This window comes from Centroberyx affinis, unplaced genomic scaffold (genome assembly GCF_046629955.1).
Source record: "Centroberyx affinis isolate AG114_WGS23_722 - 3 ecotype Tasmania unplaced genomic scaffold, CSIRO-AGI_Caff_v1 ptg000423l_1, whole genome shotgun sequence".
NCBI lineage: Eukaryota > Metazoa > Chordata > Actinopteri > Beryciformes > Berycidae > Centroberyx > Centroberyx affinis.
The window spans coordinates 13,172-36,194 of NW_027279088.1; the positions used below are offsets into that span (position 1 = coordinate 13,172).

The 23,023-nt window shown below is 44.3% G+C and overlaps 1 protein-coding gene across 1 annotated transcript in view; it reads left to right on the forward strand.

Annotated features, from left to right (window-relative positions):
- The first annotated feature begins 2,947 nt into the window (after positions 1-2,947).
- Positions 2,948-23,023, forward strand: part of LOC139641993 (intermembrane lipid transfer protein VPS13B) — a 333,765-nt gene continuing 313,689 nt past the window's right edge. The window contains exons 1-7 of the mRNA XM_071516677.1: positions 2,948-2,952; positions 3,901-3,964; positions 4,194-4,311; positions 11,174-11,341; positions 12,202-12,383; positions 14,472-14,646; positions 20,866-21,146. Coding sequence (XP_071372778.1) covers positions 2,948-2,952; positions 3,901-3,964; positions 4,194-4,311; positions 11,174-11,341; positions 12,202-12,383; positions 14,472-14,646; positions 20,866-21,146 — 993 coding nt within the window. The remainder of the gene's footprint in view (positions 2,953-3,900; positions 3,965-4,193; positions 4,312-11,173; positions 11,342-12,201; positions 12,384-14,471; positions 14,647-20,865; positions 21,147-23,023) is intronic.

Here is a 23,023-nt window from a genome sequence, read left to right on the forward strand (position 1 = left end):
TGGGCCCTGACATGGGGGACAAGGCCTCAGCTTGTCAGACATGGTGTGTGTGTCTGTGTTTGTGTGTGTGAGAGTGGTTTGGGGTGGGGGGTGGGGTCTGTCTGAGATAAGGAGCTATTGGGTTTCCTCCATTTATTTTCTCACTCCATAGGCGTTCGCCCTCCACTGCCTGGCCTCCACTCTCCAGGCCCGCTGCTTTGATGTCAGCGTGAGTTCGTCAGCGACCTGCGGAGGAAAAACAACAATAACAAAAGAGTGTGTTTACCCAGCAATGGTCTTCTGCATGCTCCCATTAATCTGCTGAAACAGTGTGAAATTGACCAGTTTTAAAAATGTTTGGATTTCAGAGATCAGGCAGTTACAGGCAGGCAGGCTAGTCGGCAGCTAATCCCGGCCAACAATTCATTTTTTTTCCTGTGTGCTCAACTGCAATTGAAAAATTGCTCAGTAATTTGTGGGGAAAAAAGAAGGAGAAAATGTCATATTTTACTTCTCAGAAATGTTGTATTGGGCAATAAAAACAAATGGTGGCAGTTTTGTTTTGTTTTAGGCCAATTGATGTTGACGTGAAAGCCTTGGAAATGACAAGAAATGGCAATAGGACCACTATTCTGTATTTTTTCTCACACTGTGCATGTATTATTTTCAGTAGGCTAAAATGATTTTAAAGTCTGCTCTGGTTAAACCTGTACTTGTTGAAACAGTTATATATAAACCATATGCTTTTCAAATATATTATATATGAAATTGGGCTACTGCATTATGTCCTATTAGGCTTAGTCAGTTCACAGACACTGGTCAAAACCGCTGCTTATTGTGATCTGAAGTAGCCCATGTGGTCCACTTAGCCTAAAAATGCAATTTTCTTCGTCAGTGTTACTCATTCACATCACAGTTTACATGTAAATTGCATGGTAATTGTTATGTCCACAAACAGCAGTTAAGATATTACCGGTTTCTGGTATCATGTGAGTTATAGCTAGTTTGTTTGCATTGTGAAAATGGTGATGGTATCTAAATAGGTGATAGTTTCCAATAGTTATTGGAGGTGGTGGGGGGGTTCAACTAATGTGTTGAGCAGCTCCATCGAGGGTCGACCCTCCAGACAGGCCCAACACGCTGCCTCCTGGTCCCTGACCGAGCCAGACGTCTGCAGGGGGACAGAGGTCAGGCCTGGCCTTCCTGTGCCCTAACCCTCCATGGGTGCCCACTTACCCTCTGAGTAGGGGGTCCCCCTCGCCTGTCACTCACACTGCCAGGGTCTGCTCCTTTTCTCTTTGCCTCAATCGGTCTCATTCTCATTCTCTCTATGTTTCTCTCTCTCTCTGTCTGTTGCTCTTGATCTCACTTTCTGTCACACTTTCTCTCACACTTTCTCTTACACTTTCTCTTTGTTTTCTTCCCCTTGTCTCTTGTCTCTCTTTTTCTTTTCTTGCTGCCGTCATCTTTGGCCAACAGCTGAGTTGACATGCCTGCAGGCAAGCCCCCCCTCCCTTCCTTCTCCAGCCCTCTTTCCCTGTCCCTCCATCTTTCCCTCCCTCTCCATCCCTCCGTCCTCCCTCCCTGTCCTGTGCCCTGCCGTGGCATTGCAGGGATCAGTTTACCCGGCAGCAGCTGAGGCAGGCTTCATTTGTCCCAGGGCTTCCCTCTGAAAAGGCATTTTTCACCCCTGGAGAATAGCTCACTGCCCACGGTGACATTGAGCGCTTAATTGCACCACTGCCAAATTTGGCGGTCTAGTCCTTTAGTGGCAGTTTGAGTTGTTGAACTCAATGTACTCTTAGCCTGCAGGGCTATGCATTCCTTTAGGTATAGATGTGAGAGGCTACAGGGAGAGTGTTTCTAATTTTAATGTGCTCAAAGTAGCGTATCACAATGTAAACCAACCACCATAACATGTGAGCATGTCCCCTGATTGACTTACCTCATCTAGAGACCAGCCTTTTGTCTTTTCTATCAAAATATCTGTAAATAGTGCAGATGCAGCTTTTGAAGTGACGGCAAGTTTAACAAATGAAGTGTGAATAATCAGCAACAAATCTCCATCTTATTATTTGCCAATCTCTGTACTTTGGAACCTTGATGAGGTATTTATTATTCCTCCCCGTTCTGTTTACCAATTCCCACCACTCAGTGATGGAGAAAAAACTGCTTGCAAAGTGCAGCTCCACCGCAAAGGCCCTTACTGAACCGACGTGTAAATATTTCTCGCAGAGCCTCACTCGCCTGTTTTGGCAATTCTTTGTTTACTTTACCGCACTGGGGGATATTTGCTTCTCTGTGAGTGTGTCCACTGCTCAGATTATGCAAAGTATGTTTAAAATGTAATCTTCATCACCCGCACGCAGAGAAAGCAATCGCCTCATCGTCATTTAATAGTGCCAGAAACAGAGAATGTGTGTGTGTTAGTTGTGTGTAGTGTGTATGTACATACATCATATGAGTATATGTCTGAAACATATGGCCGTGGGTCTTCATTTGCACGTATGTGTGTGTGCAATTTGGTGTGTGTATCTGTGTGTGTACATGTCAGATAAAGTGTGTGCACGGAGTTGCCAAATGTGTTTGGTTTTGACACCTTCACTGTTTACATTAGTCAGGATAAGGGCTGACTCCTGAGACCCTCTGCCACGCTGATCCCCAGTTTAAATGCTAACCACATGTGATCCCTCCCTCTCTTTGTCCGGATTGTCTGACTAACTCACCGCCCAGGCTGACTGTGAAAAGGTTACAGTGCCACAGTAACCCCTAATCAATGCCATACTGGGGGTTAACGCTCCCCACTCTCTACCTTTTTTCTGACATCTCTATTTTTAGAATGGTTCTATTATGTTTTGTTCCCTTTCTTTTTTCCTTTTACTAATGACTATTTTCTTGTGTGCATTCATTTCTTTCTTTTATTCCTTCCATCTTCTGCTGCAGACTTATTTCTACTATGAATGTGAATATGAGGTATTGGTTAAATTAGTGGTTGAACACAAGTAGAGAAGTAGGAGAATATTAGCTATAGTAGTCAATATGTGTTTTGTTTCCTCAGCTCTAATTCAATCATGGTTCAATTCCTCTTGGTTTATGCATAGTTTTAAGGGTTTTAGAGTGTAAATTACCTGGCTATATTCCAAATTGGAACAATATTTGTTCTGTGTGTGCTTTAGCTTAAAGGGAAGATCCAGCCAAAAACACAATTCACAAATTTTATTCCAATGATCTCTGATCTTGAACTGTTGAATCAAGAGTTGTGAACATGAACAAGTCTCTCCTAAAACTTGGAAACAAGAAGACCAAGACTCTCTTGAGAAGGCTACATTCTGCTAGTAGAAATTTTACAAGTCCACAAAGTCAGTCACTTTATTGTTAATGGAGCTTCTCCAGGGTTTGTCACTTGATGACATCAGATGTGAGAGCCTTGGTTCTCTGCTTTAAGCTTTCGGAGAGAGTTCAAACATATTGCTAAAAAGTATTGATTGGACATCTACGACAACAGGAATAACACAGAAATTCTGTATTAGGGAGGATTTTCTTTTTAAGAGCAGTTGCTGTCTTGCTAAGCTATGTCGATAGTTGTAGTTACCTTAGCTGTAGATTTATTAAAAGTGGCTGGTTGTCAGTCATCTCCCCAGCAACGTTAATGGCCCCACCTCTGTTTCTCCTCATGTCCCTATTGTTTTAGTTGCACCTCATCTCTTAGTCATAGAGCACCCTCGAAACTAAGGCACTCAACTGGTTGAACCAATAAATAACCCCCTCTCCTAATCTCAGCTCATTTTGTTTATCTGTAAGCTCATCTTTGAAGGGGATGACCCTGTCCTCCTCATACCTACACACACAGGTCTTCTTCTTACATTCCGGAGCTTAACAGTCCCCTGGTCTCTGAGTGCTGATGATATGTCCTGGTTGTAGAGGAGAGCAGAGGCCTTTGCCCCTCTCATCCAAGGACCAGAGTTTATTTGTAGAGCCCATGAAGGTGGTTGTAAAATGGGAATGGGAGGGGAAGGAGGGAGGGAGGTTAGTGGGCTGGTTTGGGGTGCGGGGGTTGACGATCGGTGATGCGTGGTGGATGCTCCCCTGATCACTCCTCTGCTCCTTGCACACACAGCCATGCAGGGACACACACTGAGTCTGCTCCCCCTAACTCTCCATCTACTTCACTACCCACCCTCACAGGCCTTCTTGTTTGTTTGTTTTTTCATTAGGACGACCACGAGAGTGGCTCTAGCTCAACCAGCCGCAGCGCCTCAGACAGCTCTAAAGCCCTGGCCAAACCCCGTCGCCTCCAACAGGCTGCCCCCAGCGACCCGGACCTGCCCCCAGGTGAGTGATGGCCCTGGGGCCAGTGGGGCTACCCTACCTCCCTGCTCAGGGAGTGACCACCAGGGCAGGCAGGGCCTCAGTGGGGGAGGACAGGGCCACAGAGTGAGACAAAGATTAGGGCCTATTTACACTAGTGAGAAATGTGGGTTTTACTATGTTGCCTCCAAGAAGGCTAGATCAAAAGAGACATTTTTGCCAGTGCAAACAACAAGAATTTGGCTTTAAAACTAACCCATTAGCTTATTATTAGCTCACTACCTCCAGAAGTAGCAGATCAATGCTAGATTAAAAGATAGATTTTATCTGTTTACACTGTGTGAAATATCTGCATTTTTCACCAGTGTTGATGCAGCCAGAGAGCGAAGAAGGGGGATGTGTCTATGATAAATCACTGAGTGATGGCTCTTATCAGCAAGGCCACTTGACCACATGCCTCCTACAGAAACATGGATTCCATGCCTGCCTCACTCCAGCCCTTTACAGCACCTCACAAAGAGGGGCCTTGTTTGATTGGGGCTGGTCAACAGCCTTTTTAAAGCGTTTATTAAGATTTTTATCAATTTCTAATCTTTTCCTTTAGGAAAGAGGCTCTTTGAGGTGACACTCAAGGTTATTCTCACACACTCAATAAAACACACAGACCCCATTAGATTCTTTTATTATCTTATATATTTTTATTCTTTATTTTAATGCAAGCACCTTAGTATTTGGGTCATTTGGTTTTTATGCAAAGACTGGAGAAAGAGAGAAATAGATGTGCATGACCTCAGCATCTTATTTAAATACTCTCACACACTATATAAAAGGTATATAAAAAGCTCTTGCACGCAACATTATATTGAAAAAATATAACTGGCACTGAAAAGGTCTGGGGGTATGGAAAAACTCACCTTGCAGAGTGACAGAGAAACAGAGAGAGAGAGAGAGGGTGGCAGAGAAGGGTTTAAAGATGGAAAGAAAAGATATGGCTATTAGAGAGAAAGAACAGTAAAAAAGGAGAGTTGAGAGGGCTTGAGCTTTTAAGAGCTAGGTCACAGTCTAACACCCAACCATAAGGCAGCACTCCCAGAGCCCCAGTATGCATGGATGTATGAACACACACTCCTGGCTGGTCGTATCTGGGGAGAATCCATTTCCAGGCCTGACGTTATGAGATAATATCGTTCCCCAGCTGTTAAAGCAGGGTGCCTCACACCCCAGCACCTCCCTCTGGGCCTGCCTCCAACAGATCTGCTCCCAGGTGTGTGTGTGTGTGTGTGTGTGTGTGTGTGTGTGTGTGTGTGTGTGTGTGTGTGTGTGTGTGTGAGACTGTGTGTATGTCCATGTGTATGTAGCTTTGTGTCTGCTCCAGTGTGTGTTTGTGTGGACTTGTGTTCATATGTGTGTGCACCCCACGCCATTCCAGGACTGGACCTGGCTCCGATCCATTAGAGGCTGTAGAGACAACTCTGGGGTCAAAGGTCGCGGCACCTCAATAACAATAAGGAAGCAGATGAATGCAGTAATTCGAGCCCTCCTAATTAAAAGGTAGAGGTTAAAAGGTAGAGGAGGTAAGACTAACCTGCTATGACTCAGACAGAGGATGTTTTCCTAAGAATGAGATATAAAACAAACCTGTCAGGAGTCTTTAATGTTGTTAAAGGACGTTTTCTAAAAGTGAGGACACATGGCGCAGCATTTGAAGGTAACGCACATTCATTCATTTGTCTTGTGTTTTTTATATTCCACTGTGCTATGAATGTCGATGTCCCAAGTGCCTATTCCCATCCCAGTCCCTCATAAAGTTGGCCATGTATCCTTAAAGGTGTTGAAATACTGGTCAGTTGTTGGGGGTGATGTGGTGTATCAGTTTGAAATACAAGGAACTTAATTTCGATGATTTTGCTTTTCTAGACCTCCAATGATGGATTACAGTTTGATACAAAGAAAAAAGAACAGCTTTTATTCTGTTGTACTCCCCTGAATCAAATGTTGTTTCATGTTTCTGTTTCCAACAGAGACCCAAGGAATGTTTTGTTGTTTCCTTTTTTGCCCTTCCTCCTTCCTTGTTTACGCCACATGCATGCTTCTCCAAATTCAAATTGAGTTAATCACATGCACCACATCTACAGTACACCACAGCGCTTCTGTCCCAGCAGGCAGGGATGGCCACAGACAGACACTGTGTGTGTGTGGGGGGTGGGTGGAGGGGTAATGGGGGAGTGGGGATAATATGCGGCTAAGACCTGTGTTAGCTGTGAGACCAACGCAGGGCGAAAGCTAGTCTTGCCTCTTCGTCAGCATCTACGTCGACAAACCACCTCCTTGCGTCTGCTCCCCTCCCCTTCAAAACAACCAAAACAAAACACGGCCGACACTAGAAAGCAGCCACCAGCAATTATCCAGTCATTTGGCCCTAAGCTCTCACATGTTGAATGGATTTATCCTCCCTGTTCTCCCTGTGGTGGAAAATAGTGATGTTAATTCATATGCCATGGGATTGGTAGCCACACAAAGACCAAAGACCAAGTGCTTCCACCTTGGGCGATTCTGTGAGTGATTATGTTTACTGCTGCTTGTGGGGGACCAGCGGCCACCGTTTGTGAGAACCGCATTTCTCTGTTCCAGTGGGTTCCTTCTTAGGCCCTATTCACACTGTTGAAAAATGTGTTTTTTTATTTTGGGTTCAAAGAGATTTCAAAATGGTACAATCTGTCTTTGAGTCTAGCCTTGGCTTGCTACCTGTGGGTTGGGTGGACCAAATTTACATTCAGGGCAGGTTCAAAACTGCCTCTGTACGAAAAAAATCTCCATCCGCATACTACGCTCTTTCAAAATGAAGAACCACAAAAAAAAATTCACTTGCAACTGCAGTAGGACATTTAGTGTAAAATGTCTTTACAATATGGCATTTTCTCTAGATTAAGTAATCTTGCGCGCACGCTGTGATGGGAGACGCATCACATCTGCTACTATAGGACCATTTGAGTTCACTGGCCAAATTCATTCTTGACACATATAGCAATTTGGTTTTTAGGACATGTGATTGAAACATTTACGGTCGCTCTGTATCCACAAGCCTCAGATTGATTTGTATAACCTCTTCCACCCCTACGTAACACTGCTATGGGTGTATAGTCATCCAGTGCTGTTTATCTCTGCCTTTGCCGTAGGGAGTACTAGAGCGTCGGAGGACCATTGTCCTGTGTTGCTCCCTATTGGCCAGTGAACTAATGCATTGACCTGGAACACGCAGCCTGGGGAGCAAATGCTAGTCCTAAGCATTCCTGTTTGTTGGATAATGATGCTCAGATCCAATTGTATTTTGTCAAGTTCAACAGCTGCTGTCTGGAAGGCATTGTAGTTTCCCACCCAGCCACAGAAGCACAGTATGCACATTAATTCAAGGGCTAAGTTCAATGTGCGTGTGGGTGCGTTCTTCCTGCGTGCTTTTGCTACTGTGTGTGTGTGTGTGTGTGTGTGCATACCAGCATGTACATACATGTGTGCGAGTGCATGCATTTTGGGGTGGTGTGTGCATGCACTTGTATATGTTTATTATGTGTAAGACTGATGTTTTTATGCGCTTGTGTTTTTTTGAGTGTGTGTGCAAGCATTGCGCGTGCAAGCATTGCGCATGCATGCGTGGTTGTGTAAGTATGCGTGTGATTTGGGGGAGATTGAGATTTTCATGGGCTGAAAAGCAAACACACTCCTGTGATAAATCCGTGGTCCAGTGCTACTGCTGTCCTGGTACTGGGGCCTCTGCTTAGAAAATAAATACAGCAGCTGTTCTGGTATTACTGGGAAATGCTACTTATATGGATAGAGAATATCCCATACTGGTAAAAGCTGGTGCTTTCTCCACTGTGTACTGGAGACCTTCTGTACCACGCTTGGCTGGGTTGTGTGTGTGTAGAGTTGTTTTATGGGAGGCCCAAGGGGTAACTCCATGGCACTCATTATGGGTGATAATAACTGTGTAATAATAAATAAGTAGTGATGTTTCAAGGACACTACAGGAAATTCATGCCAAGGTGGAAGTTACATCCCTGTTGCTGTAGTTGCTGCCAACCTGGTAGTCTACTAACCTGCTGTCTTTGCTTGCCTTTTAACTAAGCTTCACACAAACACAAAAATCTGAGCCTGCTACTTTACTGTGGGTAGCATTGAGATTTAGACAGTACTGAGGGTCAGAGGGTCTCCCCTTGTCTTTTCTCCGACCTAGGCAGGCTGTCCCAGCAGTGTGGAACTGTAACTTGCTTAGAAGCAGAAAAGGGGACCTCATTGTAAACCTCTAATCTGCAAGTAACTTGGAGTCAGGAGAAGCAGGAAAATGGACCTGGAGGACAAGGCTATATCAACACTTCAGCTCTGGCCGGCCGTGTTTTAATGTTTTTAACGTTTAACGTTAAACGTTAACGTTTTTAAACCTGGACATTGTATCATTATGCTCCTGTAAGACAAATAAAAGATCCTTAGGAGATGTAAATAGGAATTTATAGTGTTCTTGGAATTAAACTCCACACTTGAAAAGCGCTGTTGTCCTACAGTAGCCGTGCATTCTTTTTTAATAAGGTCTAGGCTACATTGCTAACTGTAATAATTACATTTTAGAATAACACCGCAGGACCAACATACAGTATATTTATTGTCTGATGGACTTGTCAATCTTTTTCTCGGTGGCTAATAACTGGCATGGCTAATAGCTGCTAATACTTTCCATATACAGGAAAAAGGGTGAACATGGACAGTATAGTGTTTCTTTCCTGTATTGCACAGAAGAGAGTACTTGGCCTGTGCTGAGATCACATAAAGGAGTTGGTTTTTCCAGTCATTTTATGGTTGAACAGTTTTAAGTGGGCTCCTTCCCTGTGGGCCGCAGCACAGGTGCTGGCTGTGTCAATTGTTTACAGAAGTTCAGAGCGGCGCGATGGCTCGCGGAGAGACGGACGGGGGCCCTGGACCGGGTGTGAGGCGAGGAGAGCTATAGCAAGAGTTAGCGAGCGCTAGAGAGAAAGAGAGAGGGCCTTGACACGGGTAAATTAAATCCAGAGAGGCGAATAGCAGGGGGCAAAGCGCTGGTTTTACTGCCCAGGCTGCAGGTGCGACAGCAGCTTTCTGACTGACCCCAGAACCACACATACACACACACACACACACACACACACACACACACACACACACACACACACACACACAGCCACATTCATGCACGCAAGCAAGCAACCAGGCACACACTCACTCTCAGGCACGCACATGCATGCATGCAAAACCACGCACACATGTCACGAACACACATTGCGTTTATGAGTTGAGTTTATATTATGTCATCCCCTCTTCCTGCCACTCTGTTTGGTCAGGCAGCAAAGTAAGGAGAATTTTGTCAATTGGATTATGCTAATGTGTAGTCGGGCCTGTGTACAAGTGGCAGAACAGCTAACCAATTCATATAAATATTTTCATCAACAGCACCATTTAGTTCTGCCTAATTATCGGTTCTGTTATGCCCCGGGCCAGACATGTAGATACAGGAAGACAAACATTTGGTTTGGAAAATAAGGAAAAAGCATTAAAGGTTTATATGTTTTAACTCGGAGTGACTGTGTTTAACAGTACATGGGAGGAATGAATAATGCCATTGGTCCTGTGGTTAGGAGGATTTATTGCTGTATATTTTCATATTTTATGGTCGAAACTCCCCTGTCTGTAATATTTTAAGTTCTTTCTTACTTTGTTGAGTAATGACCTTACCATGTATGTTTTTCCTGCGAAGCTTCTGTTTCTGGGCGTCACTCTGGCCATTAGGAGGTACTGGTAACACTGCAGGATGGCTCCCCTAGCTCTGCTGAAACCCAATCTCTGGGACTGCTCATTCTCTCCTGCTCACTCTCTCATCTCTCCCCCTCCTCTCTTTCCATCAACACAAAAACCCCACCATGTTTCACTCTCACCATAAAATCTATTTCTCTATTCTTCTCTCTCTCCATCATTACCTAGCCCTTGCTCTCAATCACCACAAAATCTCAAAATCCCCTTTTCTCTTATTCGCTTTTCTTTTCATATCCCCCAATATGTAAAAATTCCAATTAAATGTTTCTTTATTGCCTTTAAGGCAAAGTCAATGATAGCATAAACTTGTCAAGTCGTCACACTATCAAGTGAATGCATATTGAATGTTTTTCAACACTAGTCGCCCATTTGTTTGTTTTTCCTTGTCATCAGCTCGCCAGGATAGATCATTCATTTGGAATCTTGGCATTCCTAAGGCCAAAGTTTCATTGTGCCATCCATAACTCTCTGTCCCATCCCGTGTAAATATCTAGGAAGTGCTGTGTGCATGCATGCGTGTGTGTGTGTGTACGTGCTGCGGAGCTTGCCTATATTTAAGAGAGCATGCAGGCTCCTGAGTGGTTTTTGGGGGGGTTGTGAGGATATGTTCGAGGCAGCGTGTGCATAGTTTGGGGTTAAACAGGACTCCACATCTGAGAGGAGAGGGGAGCCCTTCAGAGATCCATAAATTCACCCAAGATTTGTAGTGCTGCTCAGGCAGGGTGAGGAGTAAAAATGTTTTCTTATGGATATTTAGCTCTTTGCACTGCTCATGTCCAAGGGATAGACCGTGGCGAAAAATAACATGTCAGGCCCTCCTCTTATTTACGAGCCCGTGAGGATGTCAGGGGTCAGTGGTACTGAGCCTAGGCTTTCAGGGAATGCAGCTCTGGATTTCACTCTTTTACTGTGTATCAACACTAAATTAACGTGCAGCTAATATATGTCCTCCTCTTCTCTCTGTGTGCATGTGCGTGTGTCTATATTTGCTTATGCCTGTTTATATCTTGGTGTGTGTTGATTTTAAAAATGTGTGTGTGTGTCTGTGCAGGTTACGTGCAGAGTCTGATCAGGCGCGTGGTGAACAACGTGAACATTGTGGTGAACAACCTGATCCTGAAGTACGTGGAGGATGACATCGTGCTGTCGGTCAACATCACCTCAGCAGAGTGCTACACTGTGGACGATATATGGGAGAGGGCCTTCATGGACATCACTGGTGAGCAATGGCCACTTACATTCCCTGGTACTGGGATTAACTGGTAACTGCACTGAGACAAGAACCTATATACAAGGTGTTTTAAGTTTGTTAGTTCAAACTAGGGTCAAACAGACGTATTGGACCAGTTTAAATGTGTCTGTTTCTTAAAATCCACAAAATTCAACTTCAACTGGAATCATAACTTTGAGGAAAGAACTGCTTTGTCATGCCATCACAATAAAAGCCTATATCAACAAAAAAATCATTGTGGTGGTTTTCGACCATTGTTATTGGTAGAGAAATCCTCTAACAAGTGGGCCCTGTTCCAAACCAGTGAACAGAGTAGTGGCTACAACAATAGTTACTGGTCCTGTTTGGAGAATGAAACTATTCAGAGAATGACAAGTGCTGTTATCAGTGAGTGAAGGATGAGTGAGTCGGTGACAATTGAGAAACATAATTGTAACTGATTACACCTGATAGCTCCCACAAAACACACTCTCACACACTCTCACAGAGACAGACACACACATTCACACACACCACTTAGTTGGACCTCTTGTAAATGCCACACTGCATAAGAGCCCTGTGGTGTCTGCAGAGTGTCATCTCCCCATTTCCTACGTTTGAAGGAGACCCAGAGATAATGGAGATTTACTGCCAGGGCCTGCTCCTGTCTCCAACGCTCTCTGTTAGTGTGTGTATGTGTGTGTGTACTTATGCTGACATTAAGTACGCTTGCATTTGTGCATGCGTATACATGCTTTCATGCATGTGTGTGGGCAAGTGAGTTAGTGCCAAGCACAATGTATGTGTGTGCCAACCTGGAGTGTATGAGTTAATCTATGTTGTCTCTGTCTTCTCCTCTCCCTCTCCAGCTCCAGAGCTGGTCCTGAGGAAAGTGATCAACTTCGCCGACTGCACAGTGTGCCTGGACAAGCGGAATGCCAGCGGCAAGATCGAGTTTTACCAGGACCCGCTGCTGTACAAATGCTCCTTCAGAACGCGCCTCCACTTCACCTATGACAACATCAACTCCAAGATCCCATCTGTCATCAAAGTGAGCAGCTGTAAAATGTAGCAATAGCTTGAGTGCCTTCCAGTAACTTCCCAAAGCTGGAGATAGGACTTTGTGTGGCGTTGATGTTGCAAGGATGTGGCATAAACAGAGAAGCGGTGTTAATAATTTGATTAATCACCTCGCGTCCTAATGTCTCACACATTTTGGTATGGGAAAGTCTAAAGCTGTCGTAGCTGCAAGAGCTTCAATACAATTGTGCTAGTCGAAGGTCTGACCTCCTAGTGATAGGTTAGCTGCTCTCAAATCAATGGCAGGATAATGACTAAGTTAACTCCATTGTTCCAAACCTGTATTGTTTTTAGACATGTGTGGAAGGGGGAAGTTTGTTCTGGGAAAATCTTACTTCCTGGACAGAAATGGAAGATAATGCTGCAGATAATGTTATGCGTCACTGCAATAACCATCGGGATTTGGTTTTGACTCAGTGTTCCCTAAAGAGATTTTACTGGTCGTTTATCACTATCTCAACTAATTCAGGTCTGCTGTTTTGCAATATGGTACCGTTCTTTCTTTCTTTCTTTCTTTCTTTATCATTCATATAATCTTGAACAGTTTAATCAGTGTTTGTGAACAAGAACAAGTCTACCATGTAACTGAGAGAACCGAGTCTTGAGAACCAAATCTGTAATGTCATGAAGCAACTCTTTCTGGATTACTCCATGAACTGTGTGTGAGGTGTTTGTGAGGAGTTTGTGAACTCAGTAAATGTTTGTTTGAGCATCAATCTCAAATGAGTTTAATTTGAAAACAATGTTAACAGTTTTGAGCAGAAAAGTGCTCCAATTCCCAGAGAATCATCATAGGTACTGTCAGTGTCCAGAGTCATTTTTCTACTTATTGTCAGTGGAGAAGCTCCAAAAGGTGTTTGTTGAGCATCACAGATTAGAGTCTTGGCTCTCTTCTTCCTCAATTTGGTAGAGACTTGTTCATGTACCCAAATGTAAACTATCCCTGACGATAAGAATAACATGTTAATTCTTTTATTGATGCCTTTTTTCATCCCTTTTTTTGTGAGCTTTTGTAAAGCTATCCTTGCCAGAAAGTGGATTCTTTCTTTCTTTTTACCCACAGCACTATTTAGTGCAATAGGGAGATAAAACCTAGACATTACTGTGTCTTGTTTAGGTTTTATGGTCTGTGGTTTATATCTCTATGTACTGCATTTATGTACAGTCATTTCAGAATGTTTGTTTCCAGTGCCACCTCTCTCTTGTTACTGCTTGGTGTGTAGTTCAGTCCCACTAACTGTTTTTCTCAATGGGCGGAATTAAAACCGAAGTGACCCATTCCCATTTATATACAGCCAGTCACAAATTTTGTGGGTCAGTGTGCTAAAATAAGCCTCTTGTCTTGCTGTTGACCCAGCAACAGAACAATATGAAATTTATTTCAAAGATTTGCCGCATTTAGCCGTGTCTTTGTTACAGCAAGTCAAGCAACGCCAACAGCAAACAAAAACAATTTTGGTTGCAGACCAAATACTTAGGTTTTTGACTGTGATTTGGTGCTTATACTGCCATTTATAGTTTATTTCCACTAAGTCTTTCTCTTCAGATTCAAAAGATATTATATAACATAATGCAAAACCCTGTGCTTAAGTGAAATGTTGTTTAGCTGTTGTGCAGCATGTTACATATATTGTTTGGCTACCTTTTCTTTTTTGGATCTGACTTCTTTTTATACTGACATTGTATTTTTGTCTGTATATTATGGGTTGTACATACCCCTCTCTTGTCACTCTTGCTGTACGTCTATTTAGATTCAGCCCATGGTTTGTGGCTTGTAGCTGCACATCACCATATACTTTGTTTAACAGGAGTTGAAATTGCATCTCCCGCATGGAACACCAAGCATCCACCAGTTAGCCAAAGGGGAATCCCTACCAGTTCTTACAGTGTCTCGGGCAGCCCTACGCCTTTCCATTAAATATTCTTATTCATGCTGTGTGGGGGCCCACCAGAAGCGGTTGGGCCTGCAGCCCATTTTATGTCCCAACCTATAGTTTAACAAATCAAATTTCAAATTTTAAACCACTTCTCATAGTTTTTCTCCTCTGTTTTTCCTCAGATCCAGACCATGGTGGAGAGCCTGAAGTTATCCATTACTGACCAGCAGCTGCCTATGTTCATCCGCATCTTAGAGCTGGTTATTGCCCTCTACTACGGAGAGATTGGAGGGCACAAAGAGGGCGAGGGAGAGGAGGGCAGTGGGCACGTCAGGGAGGCTGTAGCCAATTTACCTGGTGAGTGGGGTCTGTTGGGGAGGGCAGTGACAATAACGTCTCTCACCCTAAGATTTTATGTCTCTGTGGTGCTGGGGTCCTCTTAATGATGTCAACTGATACTCTAACTAAAGTGATTAGTCTTGGAAACTGGAAATTTCAACCTTAAGACTTGATGATTGATATTCTTTGGTCATTCATTGCTTCATAGAAAAACAACATTTCTGAGCATAATCCATTGTTGTCTAAAGGATGTTTGCAAGAAGGACTAGTGGGTTGTTTTATTTCAAACAGTGTTTGTCAGAAGATTTGAACAATGCTCTCAGATTTCGTAAGTTAGCATTTGTCCCAGAGTGATTGCAGCATTTTGTGTCAGTATGGTTACACCCGCAGTCATATTTCTCAGACAAAATTTACAAACATGGTGGAAAGCTCTTAAGTGGTTAATGAGCCATTGGAACATGCTGAAAGCTTTGACTTTTTTCCTCAGACAGCGTTCTCATCTTATTGCTCTCTGCATGTTGCCTTGCTCTGTGCGGCGGCTCTGTCTGTCCATATGCTGTTGTTGTTCCTAAACGGGACATTGAACATCACTTTGACCATGGTGTGCGCTCCTCCTGCTTTTTCCACAAACAAAAGCCGGAGCGTGTAACTCGACACAGACTGTTGTCGTCAGGCCTGATCCCCTCCATCTGGGCGCTGGAGAGAGGCAGGAGAGAGGAGGATGAACGGGAGAAACAAAGAACCGTCAGATGAATCAAACACAGCCCCGTCTCTGTCTTTTTGATTGGAACCCCATAGGAAATCATACCCACCCACCCACCCCCCACCTCCAGAAGACAAGCAAACACAGGCAGCTTCTCACACAGGCATACACACATATAGTATGTAGACATCTACACAATGCGCAGTTGCACACAGGCAAGCATACAGGTATGCACACCTACCTGCAGCATAGACACCCTCAAACCAGGATGTAAAGGTATGCACACACAGACGTAAACACGCATACTTTTAATAGCTGTCATATTAAAATCCCCTCCTGTCTACCTCCCCCCCAGCTCCCCTTTTTAAAAAAAAAAACTCTTTCCCTCTGCACCCATCTCACCGCTCCCCAACCGTTCATCTTCCCAGCCAAACAGAATAGGATTAAGCCCCAGGTCCCGCCGGGCTAAATCAGCCTCTGTAGCACCAGGAGCAAATTATGGAGGAGGGGAAGTGGTGGGCAGAGGGGAAGCAGGCAGCCCAATACGATACAGCCCATTCGCTCACTCCCTCTAACTCACTCCCTGCCTGTTGGCCTGGAACTTTTACTGCAAGTTGGCACGGCTTCCAGTTCTGTGTCCAATGCCAGATGTAAGAGTCGGTGTCATGCTACTGCTATGCGGAGCCTCTGAGAATGAATTAGTATCCCATCACAAAAATATACAAGAGGGGACCGGCTCTTGGAACCTGAGCGCCCCCAGATCTTGTTATGCTGGAAGTAATCGACAGAGTGAAGGAGCAGAAGGGGGGATGCGGGGTGTGTGTGTGTGTGTGTGTGTGTGTGTGTGTGCGTGCGTGCGTGTGCGTGTGCGGTGGGGGGGGGGGGGGGCTTTGGTTTGTTGGGCTTGTTCTTAATATATGGTTTTCAATGTATTTATTTCAGATTTAAGGAATAAAGCTGAATTCTTTTGGTACAAGTAGCAGAATTATAGCTTTTATGATTTATGATAAGTAAATATAGTGTATTTCTCTCAACCAGTACAGCCAGCCATTACCATTGATGGGATCGGAGTACTACGAGATTCAGCTATGTTGACACTTATGGTGACTGACTTGGCTTACATGCATATTTATTTTTAGGGGGTTGTAGTTTGTAGGAAACAATCATTGTCACATGATTGCTGGAATATGATCCCAGCATCGTACATAGTACTTCATCACATTCATTTGATTTCCCATAGGCTGCTTGTGGTGAGTTTCTGCTGTATATTCTGGCTCTAGTGCCCCGTGTGTGCATGTGTGTGTGTGTGTGCTGTGAGCTGCCTTTAGCAAATGGCACTGTTGGAACAGAATGAAGGCTCATGTTTGTGTGTGTCTTAAAAAGTGAGTAAGTGTGTGTGTGTTTTTTGTGTGTGTGTGTGTGTGTGTGTGTGTGGATATGTGGATAAGAGAGCAAGCCCAGAGTAATGGATTCAGTCTGGATCTACTCTGGGCCGTATTAATAAGCCGTGACTTTTAATTGAATGCGGTTCTTCCTAGAACATTTTCAAAGGGAATATTAATTTTTCCCCCATGTGAAGGTGTTTTTCTTTTTTTCAATTAACGAAGTGGAAAAATCCTTGTAATGTGTTTATTTGCCTGTGAATCACTGTGACTGCACGTTGTTTGTTTGAATCCCTCTCTTTTAGGTAGGAGCCAATGTCTCATTAATGAATAGCCCTAATAGGTGAACCGCGCGGGATACTTGTGTGTCACTAACCAAAGCAATCTCTCAGTCGGGATTAGACGGCTAGTTCCTCTCTGTCTGAAATTCAATGAAGTCTGTGAAACACTGTAAAAATTTCAGCGGTCGGAAACATAGATGACTAACATGTTTGAACGGACCAGCTGGTCACGGCAGAGAAAGCTGTACGGTTTCAACAAGTATGAGAAGAATTAGGAGCGGAGGCCTGTGGCTGCAGAAGTGTGGCAGGTTGTGTGTGTGTGTATGTGTCTGTGTACAGTATGTATGTGAGCGTGTGTGTGTGTTTTTTGTGCTCTGCATGTGTATGTAGGCCTGTAGCTACGAGCGTACTTCCATGAGTGTGTGTGATTGCACATAGCACTGTTTGTATACTTTTATACTCTGTGGATGTGCACTTTCTGGATGTGTGTGTGTGTGTGAGAGAGAGAGAGAGAGAGAGAGAGAGAGAGAGACGGTGTTTGCTTTGAAAGAGAGCTCGCCCTCTCTGCCCTCGGAGGCCTATCGAATGGAACGGACCATCACACACGTATCAGCTAGAGGCCAGAGGCTATCTCCCGATTATAAACCTCATGTGGCTCCCTTACGCTCGCCCAGTGACGTTACAGGGCCTCTTTTTAATCATCTTTTCACTTTTTAATATTGGTGTGAAGAAGAGGAGGCCATTGAGTTCAGAAGTCTGGTTTGAGTGATGTGGATGAAACAGCTTTTGGTGTAGCGGAGGGTTATTTTATATTCTCTTGCCATGACTGTTAAAATGGATTTTAAAACGTTTTGATATTAATGTCAGGCTGGTAGTGTTAAAGTGAAACGATATGTGAAGCACATGTTGGTATGTGTTCCATTCTTTTATATCAAAGTAGATAGGCCTCTTCGCTTGCTTCAGTGTGTGTGTGTGTGTGTTACCTGTGAGGAAGTGGTGAACAGACAGATGATCTGTGAGTGGAGAAGATGAAACAGTGAGAAGTGTCTGTGTGTCTGTGTGTGTGCTTGTGTCGTCATGTTTTTTCCTCATATGTCATAAGGCACCCTGTAAGTTTGCATTACATTTTGGTATGTGTATTTGTGCGAATGCTTGAGAGGCTCCGAATGTGTGTCAAGTTTAGCCTGTGCGTGTGCACGTGCATGCACACACACGCGCAAACACACGCACACTCAGCAGATAGCCTACACCAAGAGAAGGGTAGAGTAGCCTTTGCTCAGGGGTCAGGTAACCAGCCCACCTCTCCCTCTATAAACATGGAGGGACATCTACTGGCCTGAGAGGGCACTGCCTTCTCTCGCTCCTCCTCTCTCTCTCTCTCTTTTGCTCTCTCTCTCTCTCTCTCTCTCTATCCCTCACTCTCATCGTCAGTCACTCGCTCAGTTGCTCACTTACTCAGTCACCCACTCTCTCCGTCACTCACTCACGCATACACCTCTGCCACTCAATGTGTACCTGAGCTCGGCCGAGGCTTGTGGACTCTGTGTAGCTCTGCGGTGCCACACTGTGATTGTTAAGTGTTAACTTGTCCATTAATAAGATCCAGTCGTAGAGGAGGCGGTTAAAGGCTTTGATTGCTGTAACGGTGAAGCAGAGAGCGGTGGTCGGGGCACTTCACACCTGTGTGGTCACAGAGCTCAACTCACAGTGTTGCGTACTTTTTGGCTGGCCCACATCACTCTCTGGGAATTTTTTCACTCACTACTAGGGATTAACACTTCAAAGTCCCCTTAAGCCGGGCAGTTTTGATCACTTGATTTGTAATAATGCTTTTATTTTGATTGCCCGCAAATTCAAATCTAGGACTCGTCAGGCTGTGACGTGAAGTGAAAGAGCTTAACGTGTTGACCTGACACCTCAAAGGCTTCCAGGGAGCGAGAACAAAAAAAAAGTACCTAAAAGAGAAATGAGCGATAGAGTCGGACAGGGAGATGGGGGGGGAGTGAAACAGCCATAACATGGGATTTCCAACTGCCAATTCACAAAGTGAAAGATTTAATTAAAATATGTCATAATTTTCACCGCCTAAGCCTCTGGGATTCCTCAGCTGTGACCTCACGGACGATATTGTTTTCTCGCCGAGGACGTGGGGCCGCGAGGAATGGGATTACACATTCTTGTGTATTGACATCAGCTTCCCCTCTCCCGGCGCGCATGGAAACAGACACGATGGGATGAGTTCAGAGGTCGGGATGAGGGACGGGGGTGGTGGTGGGGGGGTGGTTTAGGGAACGCGTGACCCCCCTGGTCGGTTTGCCGAAAGAGAGGAGAAACACAGGTGAGAGTGAGAGGGCTTCACGACACCTCTGCCTCTCTTTCATTCCCCAAACCACCAACATGCCAGCCCATTGGCTGACTGTCATCCCACTGGTCATCCTACCACTTACCCTCGTAATGACCATGGTGGAGAGCGTTTTCCCTGCAGTTTTCTGGTGCTCACGCGAGGACAGACCTGAGGACGGCCTCTAGCCTCCTATTTATCTTTAAGACCCCCCCACTACCACACACACTTTCTCTTTTACTCTCTTGACTTAGTGTCCCTTACAGTGGGCAGTACTCCTGACAACCCCTAGCCCTACATCCCAAGTGCCTGAGGTGTGACCAACCAGCCACCTGTATCTTCTGTCCACTTCCCCCAGCCTGTCTCTCATAGTCCCACAGTCAGCCACTCCTCTACACCCATCGCCAACCTTGGCCTGTGCTGTCGGCCCATAGCTGCCTAACCTCCCCCTTCACCTCCATTTCAGTCCCCTTGGCTTGTGAACAACTATCTGACGCAACCCCCAGTTTCTCTCCCCTCCCCTGTGCCCAGCCTTTTTGTGTTCCTGGCTGCAGTGGCTGAGGCCTGCGCTGGCGGGTCCAGCTGGGACAGCCCTGACCACAGTGATCCGCTGGGCCCGGCCAAGGCTCTCCTCTGTCAGGATGCCGGCTGACAGGCTGTGCCCTCTGGCCTCCGGTGGAATGGACTTCCTCAAACACACAGAGGCCGGCACAGATGCACAAACAGACACACACACTGGCTCACACATGCAGATGCACACTCAAAGCACATATACTGTATCCAGGCGTGCGTGTACACACACACACACACACACACACACACACACCAAATAGCCAGAGATGTACACAGAGTTCACACAACACACATGCACTCACACACCTGCATGCCGGCGTATTGGCAGCAGCTACTGTGAAACTGCCTTGGCCTACAGTGTTTTTGTGTGTTCAGTTGACAGCTGAAACAACTCGCTTGTATTAAACCAGCCTGAAGGCATGGACAGATTAATTTAGAGTGCTGCAATGGGCACAGAGTGACACTTCCATAATCAAGAGTGTTCTCTTTGTCAGACCAATTTGTTCCCAGAAACCGCCTCTATAAATGAAGTGTTCTCTCATGAAGTTTTAATGTATTCGAATAAAAGCAAGCTGTAATGCTTTTCAATTGGATAATAATATATTTTTTGAACACAGTCTTTTTTTGTACAAGGCCTTGACCCTATTTGGATTCTGTATAATCAGCATGACCTATTTAATGACATTAATATTATGCATTACAGTAGTCTGCTTTACTTAATAGTGTTAGAATTGTGAAACATAACAATTCCCACATTATGTACCTTCAAATTAATATGTTTCTGATACGCACTCTGTATTCTTTCCCTAGGACTGTATGTGGATTTACAGACACTAACCCTGACAGTTTTGAGTTTTTCTTTTTTTTTCTCCCTCTTTTTTCCATCATCAACATAAGCAACTATGAAGCTGTTCATATTGCATTGTAATCAGTTGTGCTGTCTTTTTTCCCCTCCAGGTATGGATGTGGATGTGGAAAGTCAGGGGCTGGCCAGCCAGTACCCCAGCCCAGACCTCTACATGCAACCTGGGGGGCCAGAGGAGGGAGACCAGGGCTGGGTGTCCTGGGCCTGGTCCTTCGTCCCAGCCATCGTAGGCACAGAGGAAGAGGAAGGGGAGGAAGGCCTCTACCAGCAGAGAGAGGCAGGGGGCAGCCCTAACAGCCCCCAACAACACACACCCAAAGACCCCATTGTCTCCATAGGCTTCTACTGCACCAAGGCCTCTGTGACATTTAAGGTAATGCAGCCATTTTAAAAACAAATATCATCAGTAAATATCTTCAGTCTCTTGCATAAACCCTGCATCTTGTTTGTTAATGCACTTTGCAGACAATATTTTCTCCCACGTGTTTAAATCTTTCATGTCCCTGGAGACAAGTGAAACATTATTAACTTAATGTTAAATATAAAAAGTACATGGCCATCCATGGGCAAATTTAATTCCTGAAATTTTTTGGAGATAGTGCTATGCATTACATTGACAATAAATACATATAATATGAATGTGGAAATAGGGTGTTAAGATAACCTTACCACCATCAATGCTTTTGTAAAAAAAAAATTAAAAAAAGTCATCAAAATAAAATTACAATCACAATATGTACAGTATGTACAAAAATACTTTTACATGTTGAAAAATATAAGAATATGGATATGTTTGAAGATAAGAATATGGATGTTTTTAATGTATGCATTACATAGACGGTAGAACAAATTAGTATAGGAACTGATACAGAGAGTCAGGAAATTCTTGCAGATAATGTGCAGCATTGAATTTCAAGATTTAAGATACGGTTGTGTTAGCAATTAGGAATTTTTTCCTCGCTAACATTAGTGTTGTTTTTATTCACCCCCACTGCCCACCCCATCCCTAGATCTTTTTTTTTTGTGTGGTAATTTTCAGTTTGAGTCTCAAAGAACAGCTTGATCCCCAGGAAGTCTCAATCCTCTTTGTCTCTGTGTGCGGTACAGGGGAGGGTAGAGTAACCGCTAACTGGCGTCTCGGGTCACGTTAATGTTTTAAACATTATACATGGTATGATGACTATTCAGAAACGGATCCCAAACTTTAATCCTGCCTGCTCACTCAGAATAGTTGGAATTCATCTGCGTTTCCCCTCAGGTTCAGGCTCCTCAGATCACATTTCTTCTCTTGTGTGTGTGTGTGTGTGTGTGTGTGTGTGTGTGTGTGTGCACGCATGTGTTGGACTGCATGTGTGATCAGTGAAGGGGAGGCATGTCTCAGGCCAAATAGAGCCTGGTGCTTTTCTAATAATGTTTAAATTGTTCCTGTAGTGTTTGAGTTCTTTTAATCAATTAATTGCCTCTCGTCTGGAGTAATTGCAGACAGCTGAAAGGATGGCGTTTTAAACGTTCTCCCCTCTCTCATACGCGGAAGTATTTAGTTTGAGGGAATTTCTTGTCTTTGAACAGCCACTGCATGAACCTGAGTTTGACATGCACGTGAAATCAGAGAGGTATTTTTAGGTTGCTGATGCATTACTCCCCAGATCTGTTTGATCAGAAAAATTGGCAGTATACTTTAATGACTTTTACACACATTATGCATAGTTGAGCGCTGACCATTTGTTCCCCCCTTCACTTCTGTACACCTGCCAAGCTGTTATTGCATACCAAATTTCATGCCATTTTTCTTTTTCAGAAACATAGTGTCTTTATTTTTATATTTTTGGTATTGTGATTAATTTCAACAATAGCAAATTTAAAGTTCCCATAGTCTTTTTCAACTTTTCCATCAGATCCTTTCCACCTTGTTACATTTCTGAGAAATGGACATAAAAACAAAGTACCCAGAAATTCACTTCCAACATTTATAAAATTTCCAAAATGCCTCATAAAAAATCATTTGATTTGTGTTGGACGCCCAAACCCCTAAAATGTGCTAAGAACAAAAGAAAGGCGCAGTAGCAGGCTAGCTAGCAGCAGTAGCTTTGTGTATTGTTGGCTGGCTGAGGCATTTGGGTTGGTGCTCCAGTGCTCCGCTGCTCCTCTGTCCTCTTGGCCCAGTATGTTGTTTTAGGCCCAGGTACAGTCAGCAGAGCCCCACCAGGCTCGCTCGGGCCACGCCAAGGCAGCCATGTTGTCTCTGGATAA